The sequence below is a fragment of the Manacus candei genome, unplaced genomic scaffold, assembly GCF_025592945.1.
Source record: "Manacus candei isolate 608988 ecotype Guabito, Panama unplaced genomic scaffold, ASM2559294v1 h1tg000057l, whole genome shotgun sequence".
NCBI lineage: Eukaryota > Metazoa > Chordata > Aves > Passeriformes > Pipridae > Manacus > Manacus candei.
In genome coordinates, this window is record NW_026138105.1 from 7,590,893 (window position 1) to 7,618,599 (window position 27,707).

Below are 27,707 nucleotides of genomic sequence, written 5' to 3' on the forward strand. Positions count from 1 at the left end.
GCAGTGTTTCCCTCCTCCGCTGGCTTTGTGCGTGTTGGATTAAACTCGCCCCTCACACCACCCGTGTCCGTGCCCTGACATCGCCCCGGGGCTGAGGGCGGGACGGCGGCCCCTCATCCTGCAGCCAGCCCGGCCCGGCACGGGAGAGCCTCGTTTGGCCCTAAATCCCCCAAAACGGGTGGCCGGGGTGGGGATTTCTCTCACAAAAACAAGGGATAAACCCGCGGGGCCGGGGTGGGGAAGGACCGGGATGGGGAAGGACCGGGATGGGGAAGGGGCGGGAGCGGCGCCCGCAGCAGCTCCTCCCGCGGCCGCGCGGGGGCGCTGTGACCCCCCTCCCCGCGCGCTCCGTCGGTACGTCCGGCACCCCTCCCAGCCCTGCTGCGATGGACTCGCCCACCCGGGTGCCCCCATGGCCACGCCCCCAGCCGGCCGGTTGCTAAGCAATAGAGGAACGTCATCTGTGCGAGCCGGAAGTGCGCGGGGGAGCAGAACCCGGAAGTGCGATGGGGTGCGATGGCGGCACCATCCCCAAGCGGCACGAGCTGGTCAAGGGGCCCCGAAAAGTCGAGAAGGTCCGAGGGGACTCCGAGGGGGAGGCAGGGGGAGGGAGAGCCGGGCATGGCGCTCCCGGCGCTGGCAGGGGGAGGGGAGCGCCGTGGGCCGGCTCGCGGGTATCTGTCTCTGTCTGTGACTGTGTGTCTGTGTATGTGTCTGCAGGGGAGGCCCTTTGTCTCCTGGGGGGGTTGAGACACGAGGTTCGAGTGCTGGGCCCTGCGCTGGGGTCACAACGACCCCAGGCAGCGCTCCGGGATGGGGGAGGAGCGTCTGGAAAGCTGGAGAAGGCCCTGGGGGTGCTGGTGACAACAACCGAACGTGAGCCCAGGTGGGCAAGAAGGCCAGCAGTACCTGGGCTGTATGAACGGCGTGGCCACAGGGCAGGGATTGTCCCTCTGTGCTGGGCACTGGTGGGGTCACACCTCCAGTGCTGTGTCCAGGTCTGAGCCCCTCACAATAAGAAGGACATTTAGGGGCTGGAGCGTGTCCAGGGAAGGGAACAGAACTGGGGAAGGGTCTCGAGCACCAGGAGCAGCTGAGGGAGCTGAGGGGGCTTAGCCTGGAGGAAAGGAGGTTCAGGGGGGACCTTCTCACTCTCCCCAACTCCCTGACAGGAGGGGGGAGCCGAGGGGGATCGGGCTCTGCTCCCAGGGAACAAGGGACAGGAGGAGAGGGAATGGCCTTAAGCTGGGCCAGGAAAGGTTCAGGTTGGACATCAGGAGGAATTTCTTCACAGAAAGGGTGTTCAGGCCTTGGCAGAGGCTGCCCAGGGACTTGGTGGAGTCCCCATCCCTGGAGGGTCCAAGGAATGACTGAACGTGGCACTCAGTGCTCTGGGCTGGGTCCCAAGGTGGGCATTGGGCACAGCTGGGACTCCATGGGCTGGGAGGGCTTTTCCAACCTCAGTAATTCTGGGATTTGCCATCTGCAGAATACAAGGGGTTCAAGGGTCTCCTGAAGGGATGGGGCATCCACAGCTTCTCTGGGCACCTGTGCCAGGGCCTCCCCACCCTCACAGGGAAGGATTTCTTCCTCACCTCATTCCTTCCAGGGAGTGGAAGTGGTAGTTGACCCAAACAGGGCTGAGATGTAGAACCAGAGAGAAGAGGGTGGTGGAGAACATGTGAAGAGTAAAAAAAGCATCAAGAGGGGACTGGTGAAAGTGACAAAAATATAAAAACTGAGTTAGATTTAGGCAGAGAGGTCTCATGTTCCATGATGCAGAAATGGGGTCAGTAGGCAGAGGCAGAGCCTCAAACCTGATCATGAACGTTGCTAAACAGCCTTGCTGAAGTTATTTTATGAATTAATTTATAGTGCAGAAGGTAAGTTTGGTAAGAAACCTGAGGATCTCACTAGTGCTTTGAGTATTACCTGATTTTATGCTTAAATAATTTGCAAATATAAAAGCTGTTTTAAAATAACGAAGGGTTTTTTTTTTTCATTCCTTCAGGTCGACAAAGTTGCTGAGTTGGTGGCCAGGTGGTTCTACTGTGCCCTGAGCCAGGAGAAGCTGCGTCGACCCATCGTGGCCTGTGAGCTGGGCAGGTAGGGGTGGTTCCACGGGGGGAAAAAATAATGATCATTAAATGTGATCATTATTATAAATAATATAAATATTGTAAAAATAATTTATAGATAAAATTTATAAATACAAATGCCATGGCAATCAAATGTGATCACTGGAATTTCGATGTTACAGGTTGTACAACAAAGATGCCATCATTGAGTTTTTGCTGGACAAGTCACCTGATAAGACCCCCATGGAATCTGCATCCCACATCAAGAGCATCAAGGTAAAAGTTAAAATCATGAGGGAAAGTTCAGTCATGCTGTAAGACCTCCATCTGCTTGTGTTCTCACCCTGTATTAAAGTGTTAAAAGTACCAAAACACAACACAAAAATATCTTAAGGAATGTTATCATGGCTCCAAATCATTGGTTAAAAGCTCAAGGCCTGCATTTTTATTTTTCAGAACGTGACAGAACTGAACCTTGTGGATAATCCAGCCTGGAGTGGGGATAAGGAGAGTATAAAAGGTGACAAGTACGATGACCTGCAGTCTGCACGATTTATCTGCCCTGTCGTGGGGCTGGAGATGAATGGGAGACACAGGTCAGTGTTTGAGGGTCTGCATTTTGGGTTTAGAAGTGAGCACTGGGCTGAACTGAACACAGAGCAGATATTTGAATGGATAATGCTGCAAATCTTGTACCTGCCCAGGCCTTTGTGGGGAATGTTTGTCTCTCTTTCAGAAGGGAGTTTAAGAGACCACTGAGTGTCCTTTCATTGCATGTTCAAGAAGAAAGATAAAAGCTAACCCTTTTCTAACTGAATTTAGATGTATAATAAAGGAGTAGAGGGCAATGTTTGGAGGCCAAACCACAGGAGATTGATGAGACCTCCCTTTGTGTCACATCGAGCACTTAGAATCCCAAAATGGTTTGGGTTGGAAGGGACCTTAAAGATCATCTCATTCCAACGCCTGCCATGGGCAGGGACACCTTCCACCATCCCAGGTTGCTCCAAGCCCCATCCAACCCAGCCTTGGACACTTCCAGGGATGGGGCAGCCACAGCTTCTCTGGGCAACCTGTGCCAGGGCCTCCCCACCCTCACAGGGAACAATTTCTCCCCAATATTCCGTCTAACCCTGCTCTCTGTCAGTGTGAAGCCATTCCCTCTGGTCCTGTCACTTCAGGCCCCTGTAAACAGTCTCTCTCCATCTTTCCTGTAGTTTCTTCAGGCACTTGAAGGCCACAATTAGGTCACCTCAGAGCCAGGCTGAACAATCCCAATTCTCTCAGCCTTTCCTCACAGCAGAGCTGCTCCATTCTCCCTCTGCCTGTGTTAGGACCAGAGTGGAGGTGGCTTCTGTGTCCTAATCCTGCAGTAATCTGGGTTTTATTGGGCTGGGGCAGAGCATTTCCTCACATCCTGCTTTGGGCAGTTTCTTTGTCTGTGCATGTTCACCCTGATGAGTGAGATGATGGTGGTTCACAGCTTGACAGTTGCTAAGTATTTCTTCCTCCAGACAGTGATTAACCAGGAGATTGTGAGGATGAAATAACAAAATAAATGTTGTGGTTTAATGTACACAATATTTTTTGTTCTAGTCTTACATTGTACAAACTAATAATAAATTAATTGCCCCTTTAAAGGTGCTGATAGTTATATTAGATGCAAGAACTAGTAAATAAAGTTAGTTGTGTCCTGCTAACCCATTGCAGTATTATTTCTGTGTTCAACCAGCACTGCACAGGTCTCTCTTGGGCACAGGGTTTCTTAAAATCATGTTGTGTCTTGTCTTTTCTTTGAAGGTTTTGCTTCCTGAGAAACTGTGGCTGTGTGTTCTCTGAACGTGCCCTCAAAGAAATTAAATCAGAAGTTTGTCACAAGGTGAGTTTCTTCAGCTTTACAAGCAGGGGGCTCACATGTGCCCTCCACAGGTAGATCTATAGATACAGGTCCATATATACAATTGCCTTTACATCCAATACTGTAAAGTGGGGTTTTTAATCTGAATATCCATATTGAAATGGGACTTGTAAAAGGTCTGTTCTGTGGTGGCCTGCAGTAATTCTCCATGGCCTTTTTTAATAAAAAAGTGTTTCTAAGTAGATGTAAAAAGGAATATTTTTATTTTCAGAGGCAGTTTGATTTTGCAAGAACTACCTTAGAATTCTCATTTTTTTCAAATATTTGGTTATAATTTCACTTTTTAAAAGGGTGTTTGCTTTTGCTTTGGGATTTTGGGGCTTTTGTTTGGTTATATTTTCTTCCTGAATGCACGTGGCTTGTGTTTTATCAGCGTCTGCTCTGTGCGCTTAAACTGCTTGTATTTTCAGGTTATGTTTTGATCCCTGTACTTTTAAAGAGCATCTGGTGCTGTTTTGTTTGGGTTTTTTGGACTGGGGGCAACTCTTTGTAGAATTTTCAGCAGTTACATGAATTATTGTAGAAAGTACTGACTGCACTTTTGATCTCATTAGATTGGTTTCTTTGTAGCTAAAAGTTGCAAATACTTTTTTTCTCCCATCACTACATTTATTATCCTCAAGACTTGTGGTGATAGTTGCCACATTTAGAAAGCTATTTTTCAGTGAGCACCCTGGTATTGGGTAAAACATACAGTGTATTGGTATTAAACAAGACCTGCTGCAGGAGATGTGGAATTTTGCTGCTCTCAGTGCTCATTTTGTTTTCTAGAGTATTGCTTTAGTCCTGATGGCTTTGTTTCCTCTTGGCAGATCCTAATTTATTTTTAATGAGGTTTTTTGTCTGCATCTAAATTTTGGTTGATAGATGGATGTAACTAGATCAGTAGATGCAGGATTGAGATGTTTTGTCCATGGTTTGGTCAGGCTGATAATCTTATAAAAATGAAATGAATTTCACATGTTTTCTGGATATTTTTAATAATGAGAATTTAGCATAGGCTCATATTTGCATGCAGCTGGTTTCACAAACATGTGAATTCCTCACAATATTCAGAAGGATGCTTCTAGAAATAATGAAGTGGATATAATATCTAGTCTATCATCTTTATCACTATTGGTTTTTGATGCACAAAGACAGTGGTAACCAGCTGAGAGAACATATTTTAGCCCTTTAATTAAGGTCAAAGAGTGATTTGGTAGATCTCTGGGTGTAAACTGATAATGTTCTCATCCAGAATCAAGAAGGGGACTAGAGACCTCTTCTGAACAGGATCACAGGGAACTGCTTGCTGTGCTTTCTGGTAGTTAACTGTTTATATCCAAAGCACTAATTAGCAGTATTCCCCCAGCACAGTCTATCTTTAGGCAGCAATGGGACATGCAGTGAAATGAACTAAGAAAGAAGAAAAAATGAAGTATTGTATGTGCTCAGATTAGAAACTTTTTATTAATGAATTCTCTTCTGATACATAGTCTGTAATGCAAAAAAAAAATTAATGTACAGAATATTTGAATGTTGTGGATTATCATATATATGTTTATGCTGTATTTTAAGAATTACACTATGTTTTTTGAACCAAAATCGAGCCTGTGAGATCCAGATGAGCCACAGAATTTTCTTGTTTCCTGGCTACCTTCTTTCTTAATTCTGTGCCCAGATGAGGGTAGTGCAAAAGGATACCCCTGTATTTGCTGTTGTGCTGTATTCAGTCTCTCTCAGCCAGCAGGATCTGTGTTTTCACTTCATCCCCGAGGTTTGTAGTGGGTGGGGACTGGAGGAGTGTCAGTTTTGGAACTTCATGGCCGTGCCCATCCCCACACACGTGGAATTCAGGAAAGCTCCTTCAAAACAAGCTCTTCCTGGGTGTTCACTGTGCCTGTGAGCCCTCAGAGCAGCCTTGCCAGGCTGCTCCATTGTAAACAGCAAGTTTCCCAAAGGACTCTGGCGAGCAAATGCTGTTATGATGCAGTGAAAACATTCCCCAGGGAATACAGAGATCCAGCAGATATCTCACTGCTCAGTTTGCTCCTCCTTTTGCTGGGGCAGCTCATAAAAGAAACAGAGGGATCCATTTGCCCAGTGACATGCAAATAAGTGTTTAGGAAAAAGCAGAATGCATATGCAGATTTTGTCTAATTCAAGGTAATGGAAAATACTAAGAGGAAGGATTCAGCATTCCTTGGTTTATCTTGACAGCATTTGTGTAGTACTGGATTTGGAGGGGTTTATGGAGTCTGGGTACAGGGAGGATGAAGCAGTCTTTCTATCAGAGTTCTCTTCCATAAAAAAACCATTTTGCCTCAATAGAAACTTGACATGAAGAACTGACAATGTAAAATACATGTATTTATCTGCTTTTACTGGAATTGTTAAAAAGACTGTATTGGAACTAGGGAAAGGCACTGGAATAGGAGAGGGAACTGTCGTGGGTGGGGGGCTCTTAGTAAAGCAACTGTAATTAATGTGTGAGGCCTTTTGTAAGTCTCTGTTCTTTCTTGCTTCTCATCCTAAGTACCACTACAGTGAAGGATTCAAGTTAAAAAATAACATTAAAATAGGAAAGCTCTAAGGCAAACAAACAGCCACTGTAGCAGAGCAGAGAGAGAGACAGAGGTTGTCTCTCGTTGCCTGAAGGATGAATGCTTTGAACTGTCTTGACAAAATATAAAACTTCCTGGACAAAGGTTTTTGAAAGAGCAGTGGGAATTTTTTAGTGGTGGCTTATGTTGGAGACTCAGATTGGTAGATGAAGTGCTTGAGACAAATTTTGAAGCTTCTGTTTAGACTGGAAAGAGTTGGAAAAGAGCTTTGTCTGAAACAGAGCAACTTATGAATGCAGATAAAACTTGTAATACCTTTTCACACAGAAGCGTCTTTTGTTTGAGGCATAGTTTTGAGCTTTTGTAGAGTAAGGGAAAATTTAAACTATCAACACTAAGTCACATGCTAAAATGTGACTTAATCACATTTCAGTCATCAGGAAGAGAAAAACAACTTTGCTTCCAGAGTTTGGTGATGTATGTTCTGTAGCAGCAGCTCTGGAGATCTGGGGGTTTCTGCTGCCTCCTCCTTCCTGTTCTTCAGGAATTCCATGTGACATGGAATCTGTCAGTTTAAAACTTGCCCTTTTGAGTAAGGTGTTTAATTCTCCAACAGACTACTAAATGTAAAAGAACAAACAAGTCTCTACTCACTCTGCTTTTTATTCGATGAGATGTTGAAGATTGTAACTTTGTGGTGATTTATGTTTGTCTGTAATTCTCCAAATGTTTTGGAGCTCCTGTTCTAACTGGCTTCCAGGTTCTTGCATGGGCAGGTTTTGGTGCTGCTAAATTGAAAGTCTGCTACTTGACAAAAATTATGCTTTATGCATTATCACTTTGGATGTTGACTCTCTTGTCTCAGAAGTTCCTATTGGTGGGACAGTATCCTAGAAGTGGTTTGGAGATGGGAGAGTGGTTATTGAAGCAATGGTGGAAGTCCTTCTGGGAGTCACTTTGAAAGTTAAGGACCAGATTACATTTTAAAATGTACTTTCTTGTACCACTTTAAAGTTTATTTTGGAATTGTTTTCAGTCAACTACACACTTGAAATAGTACCCTAGCTATTAAACTCTGTGCCATATAAAACACTTAATCACATGTTTAACTTAGATACAGAGCTTCTTGAAACAGAATTTATCTTTGACATACAGAGTTCATGTGTGCAGCAGGGTACAGAGCACAGTGGCTCCTGGAACAGGGTCACTTTGGCATTATCTACTCTTAGATCAAGTCACCAGGATTAGCAAACATTGGTTGTTGAAGCCTAAAAGTTGTGATCCATCTACTCATAACATGGTAACACAGAATTCATGAAGGCTTTTTGTGTGTGTTTCAAGAATAGAATGTGGTTGTAATCAGAATAATGACTTGAACACTATTTCTTACCGACTGAGAATGGTTTAATTATGATTTTCCTAAAATTTTGTTTAAAATACAAAATCCTTTAAGGAAGGAGGGTCATACTGCAGTGATTTTCCTAAATTGACATGGGTAAAGTCACACCTAAATTGTGCTTTAAGAGGGCTTTTTGTGCAAACCAGAGTTTGGCTGGTTCAATTTCTGCAAAAGGATCCCCTGTTATATAGTACCTTGATATTGCATTTCTCCTTCTAATTCAATTCAAAGTGATATACAACAATTGTTCTGTGTGATGGTGCCAAAGGTAAAAGCAAGATACTGGACTTGCTGTAATGATGGGAATGAGGAGTGTTCCATTCACATTTTAAAAGACAACATGGAGTGGATAAATGCTGGCAGTGCCCTTCAGTGGACTGGAGAGAAATTAATTATGAATATTGCTCTGATTTATATGTGCCAGAGACCCATTAGCTTCAGTAATGGTTTTGAGAGGGACTCTCAACGAGCTGAGCTTTTATTTTCCTTTTTTTTTCCTTCGTTATTTCCCTCCATAAAAAAGCATCTCCAGCAATATTTAGCCACAAGATAAGTCTTGGATTATACATGAAACTGAGTACACGCCTTTGGGTTGAGTTTGTAAATAAATAGGGACCAGATGGTCTTTCTTCAGGTTAAAGTTCATCTGAAAGAAATTATGTTTCCGAGAAACTCGTGTGGGAAAATGAGCAGGACAATTCCAGGAACCTGGGACTAAGTTTGTAATAAGAAACTTTCATGTTCTATTGTTGACTCATTTCATTCATTTGAATATTTTGGGAAAAAAAAAAATCTGTTATCAGTTTTCTTGTAAAAACTGAGGGATGTTTTGGCTGCATATTGAAGCTTTCATCCAGATTGCTCCTAAACATTTAAATGTAATTTGTAGTTTTTAATCAAGTGTGCTTATAAATAACAAGATATATTTTATTAGTTTGCATCAGAGTTCATACAAATTTGGATTTACTGGAATGAAACTTTGATCTGCATCCTTGCCAAAATACTTGTAAAGGAGGATGAACGGTTTTAAGTGACTTCTTACAATTCAGGTTTCTCATAGTCTCTTCCAGTCCTCCAGACCTTTGGAGGTCAGAGTGTAGACACAGCCTTGTGAGATCTTTAATTCCATGGAAGAGTTATTATGTTGTATGAAAGACCACCTATATCCTCTGTTTCTTTATATTCCCCTGTTTGTTGCACGAGTGAAAGGATTAATTTAAGAGTTCTGAGGAGGAAAGAGCAACTCTTGCCTGGAAAAGGGCTGGATCCCTGATCAACTACTGTTCCCTGGGTTTACCCCTTGTGTGTTGAAAGCCTCTTTCTTGCTGCAGGACCAGTGAGTGCTGAGTTTGGTCTGCAGAGGTTTTGAGAAATGAGTTGCTTGTCCTGGTTGCTGCCAGGTGTTATCTGCACTTGCCACAGGCTGTCCCAAGGTTCAGGGAAGTCAGGTACACCAGGATTGAAGGACAGCCTTTCATTCAGTTTTCCTGTGTTCCCTGGCCTCAAATCTAAACTCCTGCAGAGACTCAGAAACAGGGACTTAAGAGATAAACGTGCACACCCTGTGACTGTTCCTGGTACACACACACACACACCCCCCCGCTCATTAGGAGCAAAGCCTGGGAAGGGCAGCAGTGATGTTGCCATGCTACACAATGAAATTAGAGAGGCAGCTGGCCATGGGGAAAACAAACAAACCCCAAACCCACGGTGACATGGACTGTGTCTGAAACTGGCTGTCACTTGTTTATGTACAAGCTCTGCAAATTTATCATGAACTTCATTATTCAAAACAATCCATTTCAGAAGACACTCAGTAACCATGACTTTAATTGTGTTCTCCATATTTTATTTTCGTCCAGTCATTGCTTCTGTTTTATTATTTTCATACCAGTTAGTCATTCTTTGGCTGTGGACACAAGGAATATTGATTTTTCCAGCTAAATAAGTCACTTAATAGATTATGAACTTCCCCCTTGTCCTCAGTAAGTTACAGATTTAGACATGTCGTTTCCTTTGAGAATTAACCCATCAGCAGCTGTTAGTGTAATAAATAAAACCCGTTTATTGGTAGTACAGGACTGTGCTTTACCCTCATGCTGTAATGCACACAGTGAAGTCTATGGCTAAAAATGTTCATAGTTTCTGTCAGTATTGTGAACACTTGTTTAGATGTTAGCTAAGCTCAGACATCCAGCCTCATGTTGAAGTAGCTGTGCTCCTGGAAACGCCAGTGGTCCTGGATGGGCACCTCTGCCTGGCGCAGCATCCGCAGCCTCAGGCGTCTCTCCAGGCAGTCCATGGCCAGGGGGTACTTGGCAGGCTCGAATTTGTTGGCAAACAAATGAGGTGACTCAATAATCCACTGCAAATCCCCTAGTCCGTAGATACAAATGTCTCTGATGTAATGACCTGCAAAGACAAATTGAAGGTATCTGGAAGCAGCAGAAAGAGGAGCTCTGAAGCATTTTAAAAAGCAGTTTCACTCTGTACTGTCATCAACAAAAAATACCTTTTGATTTCTTACTGAGCATCATGGAAATTTAGCTAAAGGATAATAAAGAGCATTATAAAGGCAAGGGTTTGGGTTTGTTTTACACAAATGGATGCTTGTTACCTCCAGCTGCCTCACTGACATGTTGCTCTGCTTAATGTTGTGTCTCGTAGCTGGGCATCTGTTCTGATCTATCTGGATTACCTGTTCAGTCATTCAGTGCTTCACTGTGCTCAGCTTACACAGTTACATATTTTAATTATTTTTGCATGCTTTCTATGTGGTCAGCACTATTCTTTTAGATATTGTTCAAATTGAAGAGATTTAACCCAGTGTTGATGGAAGTATCTGACAAATGTTACTGTCAGCCCCTCCACTAAAAAGCAGTCAGTTGAGTTAGTGCTTTGGTAACTGGGGGCTGAAAGAAGGGTTGTCAGTGTATGGAGACTGTGATGTTCTCAAAATATATAAAATATCAATAATATTGTATTATATAAAAATATATTAATATATAAAAATATGTATCAAAAGATATTGATATTGGATACAGTACAGTAATTTACTAGGGTGCCTTGTTTTGATACTTCCAAACCAAAATATATATAATCGCTGAGGCACATTTAATAGCTAGTTTAAATAACATGTAATCTCCAGTTAATGCTCATCAGTGAATCAAATGTGAGTTCATGATCAACATTCTCGTTACCTTTGCAGCCTTTGTGTGAGGATCCTTCTTGATCTTTCCACTTAATGGCTCTTAGGTTTCCTTTCCAGCCTGCATTGGGTGTAGCTCCTGGAGCATCTTTAAAAACATAAGGCTCTGATGAGATTCTTTCCTACTTAATAGAGGGGAAATTTTCACTGCTGAAACCTTTTTAATTGTAGTCACATTAAGTATTTATTTGTACATATTTACGTAGCAAGAACAGACATCATTCTCAGTTTTACTGCTTTTTTTTAATTCCTTAAGAGCATGAGCTTTCATGTAGCATAAAAATCCTTTTTAAACAACATTTTTCTAGCCCTGTAGCTCATGGCCTGCACTGTAAGTAGTACTTTTCTGGAATCAAGCTTTGTTTGATGTGAGTTTTTGAAAGGGCAGCATCAAGGCCGAAGAAATGCCCATATTTATGCAATTAAGGGATGTTAAGCTCTGAGCTGGAGCTCAACACCTCTCCCTGCCAGAGGCCTCCCACTGCTCTGGGCCCAGGGGTTATTCACAGCAGAAGGAACAGAATCCTTACCAGGTAAACGGTTCAGGGTGACCCAGTAATGCTCATCCGGGCTGTACGTGTCTCTCGACCACTCAAGCAGATCTTTTGCACGTGCATCAGTCAATGTAAACTCTACAAATTCTTTAGTGAGCACATAATAGGCACTGCCAAAATATATTGTCATATTATGTGGAGGCTTAGCTTTCATAGTCTTTCCTGGATACAAGTATGGCACTCCAGAATGAACATATTCTCTGTAACTAAGCTGTGTTCTGTGTTTCATATGAAGTGGTTGGACTATCCCAGGAGTAATATTTTTACCATTCCACTTACTTTTCATGTACTGTATAATTTCTTTATTTGTTTTAAGGGGAAAATCTTGACCACATAGATTAATAACATAATTCCACTGAACTTTGGAATTAACTAGGTCTCTCATGCAATTAATATCAGCTTGTAATCTTGAAAATCCTGCATAAACAACATGTTCTCTTTTTGAGGAAATGAAAATATTTTCAAAGCAATTAACGATGTTCTGTACAGCAGTTTTATAATCTCTTGGTGACTTCTCATCAATATGTATGCAGTAAATATTCTGAGGCATATAAATAGCTCTTAGCAGCTTTACAAACATTTCCAGCTCCTTGTGAATTGTAATAATGTAAGCCAATGAGAAATTTCCTTCTTCATCTGACAGTGGGCTCGTGATAAAATGCAGAGTCTTCAGAACTGTGGAGCAGCTGCACGAAGTCTGAATGCAGTTCAGTGGTTTGGGTTGGTAGGAGTTCTGACAGAAGTTTCCAATTTTAAAGGCGGCAGGTTTCCCCACAAAAAGAGCTGAACAAAGTTCATCTGGGTAAAAACCACATTCTGCTCTTCTAACATTTAATTTCTGTTCATTTGGCTCTTCAGAAAGAGGAACCTTTAGGTAGATGAAAGTGTAGATGAACGTACAGACAGCAACGCACACTAAAAATCTCGATTTCTTTGCATGTAGTGGGTTCATCTTTTGTTTTCCAGATACTGTCTTCTCATCGTAGTTTAATTAAACATTCAGATTATCTGAAAGGAAAATTGAGATAGGAGGAGAGAACCTTTTTGTTTATTTCTTTTAAAATAAATGACATGTTAGTGATGCATTTATAAATGCTGGGATACCTGCTAGGAGGAACCCTGTGCCTGTGCTGCAGTGTACTGGGAATGGGACTTGCAGAGCCACAAAGCAGCCTTTCCAGGACAAAATTATCCTAAAATGATATATAAGAGCCCAAAATGGCTTTGTATTTTCATTGTTTGACCCATGGGGAGCTCAGCCCATTAGATAGGAGTTTGTGTGGCAGAAGGTGAGTACAGTGCCCCAGGAAAGACATGGAAGCACTGTGTGCTGAGGAACAGCTGCTGCTGAGATTTCCTCAAGGCCTGGGAAACCTTGAGATCTGCCAGAGGATCAGAATTCAGTAAATTAAATCAACAGAAAATTTATTAAATAAACAGAAGGAAGAGACTAAAACGTAATCCACAAAATACACTGGGTTTTATCCTTATAAAGTCAGCAAATGTTTCTGACTATTTGAGAGAGGTTGGCTTTTTTTTTTCTTCCTCAGACATCTTTGTATTAGAGTGCTCTGGAAAACAGAACATACAGACAACGCTCTTTCCTTATTTTTAGCATATGTGCACACCCTGAGATAAGGACACCACTGCCAATATTAGCATTCAGAGATAACTGGAATTTACTGCAGTCACTGGCACAGGAGTTTTTCCATTGTGTTTTTTACCTTACATCCACCTTGTTAAAGAGTCAGAAGAATGAGAGTGCAGCAGTCTTGAATCCCACAGCAATTATGTGAAGTCTTTATCCTTGAAGCATTTGGTATTGAAATTCCAGAGAAAATACCAGGGAGAAGGGTCCACCAACTGCCATTAAGCTTAAAAGTTTAATTTTAAAAGCTTTTATTTTTATTTTAAAGGCAATTAATTTTCTCTTCTCATTTTATTCAGTGATTTTTTTAAAACAAAATTTGCATTTCACCTTGAAATATTTTATGCTTTGCAGCTGTCAACATCACAAAGCATTTGGCTTTCTATAGCAGCAGAGACCAAACATATTTCTATAAAGGTAGTTTCATTACAGGAATGCTGTTACAGTTAGGAGGCTCCAGGTTTTCATTAGAAAGAAGTGGACAATACTTTTTTTAATCAAAACTCTGCATATATCTCTCTTAAAAATCTGAAAATAAAGAGGGCATTGCAGTTAAAGCAGCTATGAGACATACCATTTAAAAAGCATTAAGAACACAGAAATTGACCCAAGAGAATGGCTATTACCACATTTTTAAGATTGTATTAGGCTGTTGGGAAAGAATGTATTTATCTTTTGGTCCTTACTGGTATGCACTGGATTTCATGCTGGAAGAATGCCTCTTTTCCACTGAGCATTCCAGAAAGTGGAGTTGTGTGTTAGGTGGAGGGTTCATCCATTTTCCCTGGGTGTTCTGGCAGCAGCTCTTCTGTCTGCGTTGGATGCAAGAAAAACATGACAAAATCAGGTCCCTGAAGAATCTTTTTGCCTCAGAGCTCCCCAGGGATACATTTACTGGGTAAACAAGCTTGACAGAAGTATTTTAATCCATTTCAACAAAAAAAAATGAGCAAATCAAATCAACCTTTTGATACTGTGCAGAAAGCAGGAGAAAAGGAATGCCACTGGAAGGTGAAAACCAGGATTTTTGCAGTAAAAGTGAATTACACCCAGGATGCATCCTGTGCCAGAGATTTGCATGAGGGCCAGTAGGTACCCAGGGGCTGAAACTGGGGAGTGTCTGTTAGGATAGCACTGGTTTCTGTGGACCTGGACTCAGACAAACTGGCCTATTCTGAGGAAATAACTGCAGGAGGAGCTTTGAGACTCCTCAGAATTAGTGAATGTCATGAGATCTCTGGTATGTCACAGGGAAGGTTCATTCTGGACATAACTATTACACTGAAGACACTGGGCAGCTGTAGAAATATTTGGGACTTTATACCTGCTTAAATATAGAACATTGTACAGAATGACCGTGTTTGCCAGGTTTTTTTCCTTAAATACCTCTTTGGACAGGTTGCAAAGGGTAGTTCCCTTGGGAACCTGCTTCTTTCATACACTTAAATTTTTATTACCCTTCAAGTAATAGCTTCCAGGGATGTTTCGGGCTGTTAAGTGTTTACTATGGATTTTTTCCTATTGAACTACATGGCATCTAGAAACTGTTATTTTATATGGCAGCAGCAAAGTACACAAACACCCCATTATCAGGTAAGAAGCAGCAATTCCTCTCCAGCGTTAACATGTTTATGGGGAATGACTGAATGATGAAGCCTGGCCTACAAGAACAGAATTTGACATCTTTCAGCCTCAGGGGATATTACAGCAGGAAAGCCATGGCTTTCTGTTAGTGTTTTACCAGATTGAGAGCTGGGATTGCAGCTGTTAGTCCCACTGTGTATGGAATTTGTCCTTTAGCAGAATCCTCTAGGCAAGGACTATGTTCCCAGGTTTCCTCCTGCCCTTGAGGAGCAAGAGATCCTGTTGGGAATGTCCTCTGTCCAGGCATAACCCAGTTTGTGACTATCTTGCCCTTTAGTCTCATTATGCAAGAGTGCCATTATAGGTATTTTTTGTTAGCAGAATGTCTCTTTGAACAGCCTTAACACTTAGGTTTTCTAAATACTAGGATAAAGTTGTATTAATTTTTAGAAAACAGAATAGTGTGTGACATTCTTAAAAAGAAAGAAAACAAAACCCCCATTTTTGTAGGGGTTTTCAAGCACCCCTGTGGCTGCTTTTATGGATATTACTTAACAGAAAAATTTTGTAAGCCTGAGCTCCTCCATCACAATTAACAAGGTAAACTCTAGAGAAAACAGGAATTATGATTATGCCTGGAAAAAGCCTGTGAAGTGTCATCTCAGCTCATTAAGACCCCATTGCAGATATTTGACTGCATTTAATAGGAAAAACTAGTTTTGCATTTGGAGTTTCTTCCTGCCATTGGATTTTGGACTGCATCACTGCACCTCTAAATATTTTGTTTTCTCTGTACTCTTTGTATTTGCTTCATATGACTTTGTAATTTAGTGAAACAAATGACGGGGGGGAATACTTCATCTTCTAACAAAATGGTAAAAAAGCATTAACTCTTTATTTTCAAATCCTTTTATATGTTTGTTTGAAAGTTGTTTACGTAGGCATTAGAGTAGATATTTTATAAACAGGGGATATTTTAAAAACTTAATGTTAAAATCAGCAGTTTTAACTGCTTTTTCCATTGTTGGTTTTGTTTAAGCCTGGGTCAGGATGTGAGTCTGCTTTAGGTTCTGACATGAGCATTTCTTCATCAAACCCTGTTAATATTGCCTTAAAAATTTTAAATCATTATTTTAAAAATGCATATTAGAATTTACTGAAGCATATTCAGATTTACAGAGTTTTAGTGTTCATCTTTGCTATTATCCCTGTTTAGTTTTCCTTGTGCGTTTGACCTTGTAATAATGTAAAACAAATACTATAAAAGCTATTTAAACCCTTAAGTTACAGGGCTGTAAAAAAAAATTAAGTTGCTTGAGCGAGCATAATTATTGTGATTTTTATAATACAAACAACTAGTAGTAATGACCTCTATCGTACTGTGCATCTGTGGCAAGGTAAAGAAGAAAAAAATATATGAACCCTACTGCAGATTTGAGTGAAATGGTCTTGAAGTGAAAAACATTTGTCACTTTACATAAATTAAAACATGTTTTTAGCAAAGGAAAGGCAAAAGGTTGAATCCCGCAGTCTAACTGATGCAGTCTTACCTTGTCCAAAATTAGCCAGGAGACGGCAGCATAATAGAAATAAATCGCGGGTCTCCTTGTCCTTCAGCAGGAGTCGGTGTCCCTCATCCTGCGGCTCGTGGAGATCCCTCGGCGAGGGGGTTAAACATTAACGGGGATTGTTTTCATTTCAACTTCCCTCCGACTCCCCGCAATGTTTAGCATATTTATCCTGCAGCAAAGCTCTCCCTGCCTTCAGAGCCGTCCTTTGCTTCGCGGCAATGAGAGAAAACTTCTCATCCCTGCTGGAATCAGCCGTGCAGGGCTGGGCAGGACATCGCTGACGATTCCAAAGAATTGCTTTGCCCCAGAGCCTTTAACCCCCGCACCTCACCGAGCGTGTGGATGGAGAACTGGGAACCAGCCTCCTCCTCCTCCGCCTCCCCCAAGTCCTTAACTCTTCGCCTGCTGAAACTTTCCAGTTTGTAGCAAATAACTACAGCTGGGAGCTGCCTCTGGGTGTTTAAACTGGAAGCTTAAATGAAAGGTCTCCGTCACAAACTGAATGTTTGCCCTTACTGCCCGTATAAAGGTTCTTACAGGTTTTAATAAACCTTCTTAAAGGTTTAAATAAGTGGCGAGTTAGTGGCTTGGATTTACTGGAATTAGGAAGCTTTGGGGTTCTAGAGACAAGTGAGAAGGATGGTGTGTTTTGGACACGTTTTGATAAAAATAGCGTGTTGGTCAGAAATAAATAGGAAACCTCAAAGTAAATTAAGTCACAGCTGCAGGTATGGCAGGTACAAAATAATCATTGACTTCCACAGAAACTTTTTAAATAGAGGCTTTGGCTTGAACTGTTTTTGTGGTAGATGCTGCAACTCCTGAGTGAAAGTTCCCATTCTGTGAATTAGTTTGTAGGAGACTTTCCACTTGTCCCAAGTTGTCCTTTACCCTCTGACCTGTTGTTTGTCTGGGTGGGACAGCAGTGTCGAAAGTTATGTTCAACAAATCTTACACTACTGATCTTTTAATGGATAAACCTCTGGCAAACTCTCTCAGAACATGTTTTAGTTAACTGTGATAAGAGACAATAATCTTTAATACGTCAGTTTGTGTGGCTGGGAGATGAACAGTGATATGTTCTGTGGATGTTCAGTCTCTGTGTTTGTTCAGTCCTCAATACCTGCCCTGTTTAATGAGTAATTTCGCTATTTCTTTTTCTAGTTAAACAGATTATATTTATACCAAAGCTAATATACCTGTTACAGCTCATAATACCTTTATTGTTCTAATTATTTCAAATTTTGGGGGATGGATTTGGTTTGGTTTTTTGAGGAGTTGATTTGTGTGTATATATGTCTGTATGTACACGTGGGCTATGTACACATGCACATATAGGGTGCATAAATTTCTGAGTATCAGACTTTGAAGACTGATCATATCTTCACCTCTTTAAATAATTCCTTGATGCAATGGTGTTAAGCCATTTAGATATAAAAAGTTTTGAACATGCTTCTATAATTGAACCCCACGAGGGCTTTTGGACCAAAATCACGCTGCTTGTGCAACTTCTCCCTCCTCCTTGACATCCCACTCTTCAATTACAGATTAAATCTTGGATTTGGATCTGCAAACTGCTCCTCTAATGCTTTGTCCATTGCAGAACAGTTTAGAAGTTCAGTCTCATTAAGGAATGTCTTCTATTCAAGGTGCTAAGAACTACAGCAAGTACTTTCGTAGGTGTTTAAAGTGCCAAGATAAACAAGGTACAGCAAGGAAGAACCTGTGATATTATAAAACAAAGCTCTACCCCAAAAGACCTTAATTAATGTGAAGGAACAGTCCTTCTGGATTTGCAAAACTGAAATTTCTTTCTGCTTTTTGTCTCATTATCAAAATGTCAAAAAAATCTTTCCTTTTTTTGCATGAAGAGATAGTGAGCTTTTTACAAAATCAGAATTAAAGCTTTGCACCCAGCAGAACTGACATTTGATGCCCTGTATGATGCAACAGCAAATAGTCCCTACAGGAGATAGTGAAATCCAGAGAGGTGAAGATGGTTCTGTGCCTATAACTTGCTGTACTTCAAGTATGTTTGGAAGGGGATGGTCTCTGTGATATAATCCAGCTGTTGTCATGGCAAAAAATACCTGTTTCAGGGAATGGAAAGAACACACTGTCTATATTTCCCTGTTTCTTGTAAATACTTTTCATTTTTGAACAATTCCACCTGTGTTTTCCAGATGGGAACCTGGATTCACTTGCTCTTTCAAAATGCTGCATTTATTGAAAGTAGAGTCCTAGTGACAGAATGTGCTTTTTAAATGCTGTATGAGGAAACACCCCACAAAAAATGAATGTGGGGCTTCTTTAGAATCAAATCAGCTACCAGTTGCTCCTGCCTCAATATGAAGACTGTCTTGATTTTGTAGACATCTCCCTCTCAAGTGTCTGAGATCATTCAAGGCTGGTGTTTCTAACACTGGCTCATTGAGTAGGAATGGAAAAATTTGGGCTACTCACCCATTTCTTGTGTTTGACTTATTATTCTGCCTGATTTACTTACTCTGCCTCTCTCTAACCCTTGTTTCTCCTTCATAATCTCTGACCACTTGTGTACAGGTTCAGTTTTTAAACTGTGCTCAGCACGTGAGCACACTGTGGACAAAGTACTGCCCATATGTCCTTTCATTTGTTTAATTCCTACTGCAAATACATGAGTAACCTTTCTAAACCTTTGTTCAGAAAACAGAAGAGTAATGACAGAGGCAGGATTATAAACTAATCTTGCAGATTAACAGAAAGCTTCTGGATTTAACAAAATAACAAAAAAACCCATCCCAAAACAACCTACCAAACAAAAAAGCCAGCAAAAAAAATAAAAGGAAATTGAGATCTTAGAAAACCTCATAGTCAAATGTACTGGTGCACCAAATGATTGAAAATGTGCACAGTGAAACATCTGTGTTTTCAACCATGGAACAAATATGGAATCACACGAAGCACGTTGCATCCATTATCCAGATTAATTTCTGAAAATACTTTGAAACTTGGGAGTGTTTGATGATTCAGATGAAGGACAGTGAGACAGCAAGGCAAGGTGAATGATTTATTCTGCTTTTATGACCTCTTTTTATCCCTATAGTAATATACTAATAATATTGTTGTTGTTTTGTTGTTGCTGTTGTTGTTATTGTTTATTTATTTATTTAAAAGAAGGCCTCCAAGTTCCCTGGTGCTGTCAGTTCTACATGTAGAGGAATAACACTTTTGGTGTTGTCCTTACTCAGTGTAAAGGAACTGCTCCTGTCAGTTGTTGTTTCTCGTATCACTGAGTTGAAAGACAAATTCTAGAGCAGAATTGGTTAGATCTTAATCAAATGCTTTCATAACTAAAAATCAGAAAGTGCTTCTGAGTTTTAGCTGTGGGGTTCAGAAACTAGAGTAGATTCTACTTAGAACTACTTTGTTTAAGTACATTTATGCCAACAAAACAACCCATGAACAGAAAATACCCTATGGGACTCTTTTTAATGAAAAAAAAAATAATTAGTTCAGGGTGTTGTTTATAAGAGACAGAGAAATAAATACACAATTTCCATTGCCATTTGAAGTAAGAAGCTGTATTAGACTGTATTAAAAGAGAAAGAACACAGTATTAATTTTAACAAAGGTTCACCAGCATAAAAATCTGGAAAATAATACTAATTTTGTTCTGGTTTTGTTTTTGTTTTTTTTTTCCACAAAGTGTGGTGTTCCCTTCCAAGAGGAAGATGTGATTATCCTTAATGGTAACAAGGAAGATGTGGAAGTATTGAAGAAAAGGATGGAGGACAGAAGACTTAAAAGTAAATTAGAAAAGGTAATCGTTTCGTATGTTATTTAATACAAAATTGAAAGAATTCTTATCTGCAGTGCAATATGCTCTTAAATTTGCTAATCTTTATGCAGATTAAAGACTTTAGTCAGTGAGCTGTGTTGTATTTAAGCACTACTTTTAAAAGTAGTAGGGTTGTGTGTGTGTTCTGCCAATGACATATTGAAGTTGTATGTACTGAAAGTTTCTGCTGACCAGCAGGCAGTGCCCAGTGCTCTGGAAATCACTGAATTCCGTGCTGTGGGTAACATGGACAATGTGCCAGCCATACTTCAGGGTTTTCTTGACATTCATTCATTCTAATAATGATCTACATCGTCCCAGTATTTCACGTGGTAGTTCCTGGTGACAGGTTATTGGTGTTTTAATCTCCAGGTCTTTTCTATTGGCCACAGAAACACGATATTGGGATCTGTACATTCCTGGTGTGATGCTGTAAGACCACAGTATGGAAATTTTGTCATGTTTTGTGGTTCTCACAATCCTCAGCAATTACTGCAGTGCTCATTCCCTCCATACTGTTGAGATCTTTGCATTTTTTATCTGACCAGGCGAAATACAATGGAAATAAAGTCATTGCAGCTCTGTGTCCTCTCTGCTGTGTAACTACTCCTCTGTGGAGTATTAGTAGTTCTGTGGCACTGAGCAGTCAGATGACAGTTCTTCATATGGGAATTTTTTCAGCCTTGCTGTTTTTTCCTGACCTGCCATTGCTGTTCTGGAGGATGACAAAGCAAACAAAACCTTCAGTGCTGACTCAGGCCAGGTGCAGACAGACTTTGCTGAATCTCAAGAGCATGAATCATTGTCTGACACTTCCAGCAACTGAGACTTTAGATGGAGGTTGATCATCTCACCCCTGTTACTGCTCTAGATTTTGTCTGCTGTAGATTACGTGGCATGCAAATATTTTCCTGGTTTGTTTTAAAACAAATACTTGTTTACTTGCCAGTGAGCATATGATTCCTTCTCATCATAAGATCTTTATTCATCTGTGCCAGGACAGCATCAGTGGGCCTGGGCAATACATCAAAAGGATGGTTATCCATAGAAATCCTGCTGTGCTGTTTCCACTCTTTCATAGCCTCTACATGTCATGTCCTACAGCTCCTGGCATAAGAGCAAAAACCTCATGATGTATCTTCAGATGTTTTTTCTTATTTTTTTTTCTCTCAGTACTTAGTACTTAAATGTTTAAAAAAAAGTACAGATAATTTGATGATAGACTATTGCAGATTTCAGCAGATGAGTGCTCAGCCCCAAAAGCAGTGATTGCTTGCACTTGATTTTCTTTAAGAGGATGGTCCTAACAAAGCACCTCTAGCTTTGGGTCAGATAATTTGGAATAGTCTGAAGGCTGGTGCTGTCCCCAACTTTTACACAGCAAAGAGGTACCTGAGGGTGTTGAGCAGTCCTGGCTCTTACAGTGCCAGCACAGTCACTGTGGTGACAGCCAAAAGGACACCATGCCTTGGTCCTTGGGCTCTCTATGCCTTGGGTGAATATGCAAATGCTATTTGTTTGATCTGTGGAGACTTATATTACAGGCAGGGAACAGGATTTGCCAATCTCTCAGCATTTAATCCTCAAGTTCTGATGTTGCTGTCCCAGCTGGTCTGTGCAGCTCAAACCAGTCTCTGTGTCACTGGCACCATTCACTCTGATCTGAGACCTGGGAGCTCCAGTCCCAGTATGAGAGGACAACTTCCAGTTTGTTGGCACAGATTTCTTCCTCAGTTTCTGCAGAGCAAGCTAAGTGGACCCCCTGTATTTGGAGCAGGAAGCACAAACTCCTTTTCTTTGTCTCCATCAGACAAAACATCAGGAAGATGCACCAGCACTAGCATAAAAAAATTATTCAAGCTCGACTGTGTCATGTGTGCCCATAATGAAATGCATCTGTACTCTGTATTATGCATAAAGAATGTATGCATCCATACATTTACAAACATCTCGTGGTTCAGATGCCAGACCCTGGGAGGTAACTTTTCTTTGTCAATCCACCCATAACAAAAAGGTGGAAACACCTGCACAGGGGTTTTTCAGACACCCTGAAGGCCAGGTTGGCTGGGTCTTGGAGCAACCTGGGCTAGTGGAAGGTGTCCCTGCCCATGGCAGAGGGTGGAACGAGATGAGCTTTAAGGTCCTTTTCCAGCCCAAACCATTCCATGATTCTGTGACACCAGGAGAGCCAAGTTTGCTTTCAGAGCCATAACCCTCTGCCACCACCTCCTGGCTCAGCTTTGCAGCAACATTTGCAGTGGCATTTTTTCCCTCAAGCATTAATCCTTTGCTTCACAGCGTGGGTTCTCCTAGTTTTTATAACAGAATTAAATAGATTTATTTCCTTGGAGTTTGTGCAGATGTCTTGAAACATGTACACCATTCTGAATGTATCCAGCCATCTTTTGTGAAAACAATGCTAAGGACTGTTTTAATACATCTTTCTTTTTCAGCTTAGCATTTATGTAATCAAAGCCAGTAGTGGGATTCTTATTGCTGTAGTTTGGGTTTTTCTATGGTTTTTAATCTGGAAAAACATAAATTAATTTGGAAAATCTGCTGCACAGATGCTTTTAAAAGATTTAGATCAACTATTTGCATCTCTTCTTCCCAAGCAATCATGCAAGAAAGGACCATGTTACTGAAGATTAGCCAGGAGGGATTTTTTATCAGCTAAATAAAATTAAGTGGATATGAGATGCAGGATTCTTCTGGAATTTTTATAGAAAATATATTGATTACAGTTAACTGTCCTGTTTAATGTTTTGCAATTTACTGTCCTGCTGTGTGGGTTCAGAGTATCAGATAACCTTAATGATAATAACACACACCCCTGCGAAGTATGAAAACCAAAATACTGAATCCAGGCAAATCTAGTTTGGACCTACACAGTTTTCTTTAATGTAACTCCAGGGTTCCCAAGATTATTCTTTTTTTCCACATAGAAATAATACAAAAAATGTGGAAGGAAGAGTTCCACTGTGTAAGACATAAAAATGTACTAAGTGAAGCTGTGTGTCTATGGAATAAAAGTTGGGAATTGTACATCCTTTCAGGATGTTACCAGGACTCTGCTTGTGTTGTTTCAGAAATCAAAGAAATGCAAGTCAGCAGGATCAGCTTCTCAGCAAGAGACCACTGAAGGTAATGTCCCAGCTCCAAATTCTGTGTCACCTTCTGAGTCATGAAGCAGATTCATGATTTCATTTTTTTTGTTCTTCCCTTTTTTTTTTTTTTTAGATTCTCCAGGTCCCTCAAAAGCTACGAATGGAAAGGATTTTATCAATTCCAGCTCTGGGGAAAAGAGACAGATTATCTTCACCAAAAGCTCAGGTTGGTGTTAATTCTTTAATCTTAATGTGAAAAATTTGAACAGGTTTGCTTGTCTATGTCATTCTAATATTGCTTTAAGTTGGTGGGAACCATCCTGAATGATTGAAATCAGAGATTCTTATTCACACAGTGATGCAGTCAAGGGTTTGGTGTGTCTGTCTTACTGTCTAGGAGGGTAGTGGAGGAAAATTAGTAGTTTCTTGAGGTACAAGTGGTCAAGAAATACATTCTGGCAGTTTATTTTGGTGAAGTGTGTGAAATATTCCTGGTTACCTGACTTGTAGTCCTCCTTTTTAGCTGCTAATTTGCTCTGTGTCCCTGGGAGTAGTGGAGTATAATTCAGGATGCACTGATGTATCTACAGCAGCCTTGCAACCATGAGTAAACTTGGCAGCCCTTTAGTCCAAAGGATGGTGCCCTCTCTTTATTTAATATATATCCTGTTATTCAATGTCTGCAGTTCATACTGATGTTTTCTTACCAAACTATAAGAATGGGTACATCTTTAAGGTCAGTCTGAGTTTCCTTTGTAAAGTATTAAATCATGTCCATTACAGCCACGGAAAAAGGTCAGAATAATCGGAAGAATCTGAAAGTGTTTCAATGATAAACTGTGGGAGAAATTCCATCTGCAATGCCTGACCTGCCCTCTAGTGTCTGCTTTTATACAGGATAGGCTTTTAAAAATATTTCATTCTACATAATTATGATTGCTCTTGGATGTTTAGCAGCCTTGGAATTCTAATAATGTTTAATGAGCTTTTATTTTCTGACAGTGTAAAAGAAAAAAATATACTTTCTGAAATGTCAGGTCATTGGTTTCTGTTTCTGACAGCAGTTATATTGAACAAGAGGTAAGAGGAGAGAGGGAAAATAAAGGAAGATCCATGGGGAATGCCAGTGGCACAGAAATGAATTTGTGAACACGGCACCCTGAGGGTTCTGGACTTGCAGCACAGTCATTCTTTCAAATCCAGTGCTGGGTAATGCTTTCCAGACAACTATTGGTGGCATTACAAGTAACATTCTCCAAATATAAAAGGGTTTCATCTGTGAGGATTTAGGATTGCACATACAATTCCTGTGAGCAGAAGGCAGCTCAGTGCATTTTCAGACAGGCTCCCCACAGCTATTTACAAGTTGTTGTGCCTAAATTAAACTAAGGATGTTGAGTTTCTGCAAACTTCTCTGTTCATTTCTTTGCACCAGAGACTTGGCATGTGCTTTTTCAAATACCACCCTGCAAATTGGGAGAAGATTCAATAGCTGTTAAGAAAGAGAGGGATTTTTTTGTAGCAGTAATATAATCCACTGAGAGAAGTGGTATCAGAAACAGAGGGATGGGCATTTTCCTACTACAAATATAAAATGGTGCAGGCCATTGTTACTGTTCATAAATGACTTTGCAAAGAATAAAGGGAGGAGAGAGATTCTCTGGGGAGGGTATGTGACAAGTTTAGCTTTTGGCATTTGATAGCTAATTTCTGAACAATACTGCAGGGTGGTGGGATGCTTTCATGTTTCTGAAGACTAGGGCTCAGAGCCATTTTTCACTTAGAGGAATAAATATTGTCAGTACTGAATTGCAGTGCAAGGGATTTACACAAATAGGAAAGAATTCTTCTTTCAAGATTTCTAAGTGAATTTGAGTGTGAATTCTGACAGGTGTTGAGTACAATTTGAGATATTTATGATAGAACTCAGAAGTGTATGTATTTCATCTCTGTACATTATTTTTAAAATACTCTTTTTCATCTTTATTGAGGTCCTTTTATCAATTTTAAGCTGTTATTCATGCTTCACTCTGTTCCTTTTTCTCTCCCAGAAAATGGAAATTCATCTGTCTCAGCAAAAGCCAATAAGGCTCCTTCTGCTACTACGAAGAGACCCATTGCAGACAGCGAGGAGAAGTCTGAGGCGTACAAATCTATTTTTACAACACACAGCTCAGCAAAACGTTCAAAGGAGGAGTGTTCCAATTGGGTTACTCACACAGCTTACTATTTCTGAAACAATGAGCAGCCTGATTGGAACATCCACTGCTGCTTTCCTTCCCCAAGGCTTTTTCTGTACAACTCTGATACTTTCGTCGTAATCTGATATTATCTGGAATTACTCGGTTTGTAAGTTGTTTATAAACTTGCTAATAACTAATGAACTTGTGTTAGTTGCAACTTCTGTTGAAGAAGAAATAGATCACCAGAATCCACGTTGTAGCAGCAGACCTCATTCTAAAATGTTGAATTTTTTGCACGGAAATTTTTCTTTTCTCGTTCCAGTTGGGTGTTGTCATCCTTATTCACACAGGCTGTGTCCTCAGGAGGAGGAAGGGGAGAAGTTTCTGCCTGCTCTTCTCCTCTGTTGATTCGTGCCACACCTGTAATTAGAGTTTTCAAAGTATTAGTACAGAATTCAAACTTCCTGCAACTCTCTGACAGCAAAAAGAGCAATAATGCTGTTTTTCCTTGAAGCTAACTGGGCCCTTGGTAGAACTAGTGTGTGATCCTAAAAGGTTCTGTAGGTGTTTTCAAATCATTTACCTTTTGACAGAATATATGAGAGCACAATCATGAAAATGTTTGTGCAGCATTTTTCTTATACATATTGTTGTAGCCTGTTCTTAGTAGCAGAATATTCGCTTATAAATCTTATCTTTAAAGAGGAGCCTGTAAGAAGGCTGTTGTTTTCCCAGCAAGGTTTTGGGGTTTCTTCTTTGGGTGTGTGGTTTGAAATTGGAAGTATCAGGTGGGAGTTTGCTTCCTTTTGTCAGAGGATCAGGGTACAGTGGAACAAAAGTATGGGATTCTTTACTTTTCTGCTGGAACAGTGAGGTTCTGTGGCCATCTCAGAGGAGCAATTTGCCATTCTGAATTTGCACATTGTTTTATTTTCTGACCTAAAATTCTGAACAGCAAACAACTGTTTGACTGTTAATTGTTACAGAAAGATGCTCAGCACAGTGTGTCACCCAGTTCTGCTTTCATATTTATCCCTTTGACATTGATTTAAATAAAACTTGCTCTTGTCATATGACCATAACATTCACGTTCAGTTGAACAGGTATGTAAGTCCTTTTTTTGTCACTTGGAACAGAGCAACTTTTTATGGCTTTCCTTTAGCCATTTTAGTCTTAGCTGTTTCCCCAAATGCAGGAATCCTTTTAAAATGTTCATGTTCCATTGCTATAATTTAGTGGCTGAATATTTGAATCCAGTAATATCTACATGAAATGACCAGAGGGAGGGATGGAAGTTTTTCACCTTCCTTTCTCCCTCTTTTAAAATTGAAATGTGTTTTTTAACCTTGGCACCAACTAACCAGAATAGAAATGCAGAAACTGGGAGGCTTTTAAAACCCCTGCATCATGTTACCTTTGTGTGTGAAAATTATTAATTATCCTCATAATTCATTTTTAAAAGTGTCCCCATTTATAATTGGGCAATAGTTAACTGAAGATTCAAATGCTGTGTTGATATTTGCATAGGTGGTCTCTGTGATTCAAGCAAGGTGAATGAAACTGCTGGGATTTTATTATTATTTTGACAGGTATAATTAAAAATTGGCTTGTTGTAGAATTTATATGGTGGTAAGAATTTTTGTTTTCCAAAGCTGTGAATGCACATATCCATCACATCAAACACTTTGAGGTTTACTGGAGCTCCCAGGAAGCCACATTTTGTATGCATGTCTAGGAATCAGCTTTGTTCTCCCTGTTCTATATTCTTTTCATTATTATCCTTTATTACTTGTTGCTTACAGATAATGAAATTACTGCACTAACAGGTGTACCACATCAGGTCCTTTATTTGCAGTGTAATTGTTTGACAATACACGAGTGCACTTTTCTTCTAGTTATAATTCCTAAGGAGAATTAAATTAATGCTTTTCATTTAGCTATTACTTTGCTAAAGAAGTAGCAAAATATTTAAAACTATTTCTTACTAATATTCAGGCAGAGTCCAGCTTCTGGTAACAGACTTTCCTGCCCATTGGGCCATTATAGTGACTTCTTTTTTCAGTTTGATCTGCTCAGCTATTAAAATAATTTCAT

At 40.4% G+C, this 27,707-nt stretch overlaps 2 protein-coding genes across 4 annotated transcripts; one reads left to right on the forward strand and one right to left on the reverse strand.

Annotated features, from left to right (window-relative positions):
* Nucleotides 1-432: 432 nt before the first annotated feature.
* On the forward strand, nt 433-27,235 carry RTF2 (replication termination factor 2). Of its 2 annotated transcripts, XM_051803347.1 has the most exons (9): nt 434-575; nt 2,012-2,106; nt 2,261-2,354; nt 2,535-2,674; nt 3,879-3,957; nt 20,192-20,305; nt 23,413-23,467; nt 23,564-23,656; nt 25,482-27,235. In XM_051803347.1, the coding sequence occupies exons 1-9, from the start codon at nt 507-509 to the stop codon at nt 25,664-25,666; spliced, it is 924 nt and encodes a 307-aa protein (XP_051659307.1). In that variant the 5' UTR covers nt 434-506; the 3' UTR covers nt 25,667-27,235. The 2 variants fall into 2 exon arrangements, with proteins under 2 accessions (XP_051659308.1, XP_051659307.1); XM_051803348.1 differs by lacking the exon at nt 23,413-23,467 and having other exon boundaries at nt 433-575.
* LOC127478110 (beta-1,3-galactosyl-O-glycosyl-glycoprotein beta-1,6-N-acetylglucosaminyltransferase 7-like) lies at nt 9,766-16,961 on the reverse strand. Of its 2 annotated transcripts, XM_051803341.1 has the most exons (5): nt 16,483-16,961; nt 14,035-14,160; nt 11,677-12,708; nt 11,139-11,234; nt 9,766-10,350 (listed from the first exon to the last, which is right to left on the reverse strand). In XM_051803341.1, exons 3-5 carry the CDS (start codon nt 12,650-12,652, stop codon nt 10,124-10,126), a joined length of 1,299 nt encoding a protein of 432 aa, XP_051659301.1. In that variant the 5' UTR covers nt 12,653-12,708; nt 14,035-14,160; nt 16,483-16,961; the 3' UTR covers nt 9,766-10,123. The 2 variants fall into 2 exon arrangements, with proteins under 2 accessions (XP_051659301.1, XP_051659302.1); XM_051803342.1 differs by lacking the exons at nt 14,035-14,160; nt 16,483-16,961 and adding an exon at nt 13,425-13,529.
* Nucleotides 27,236-27,707: the final 472 nt, after the last annotated feature.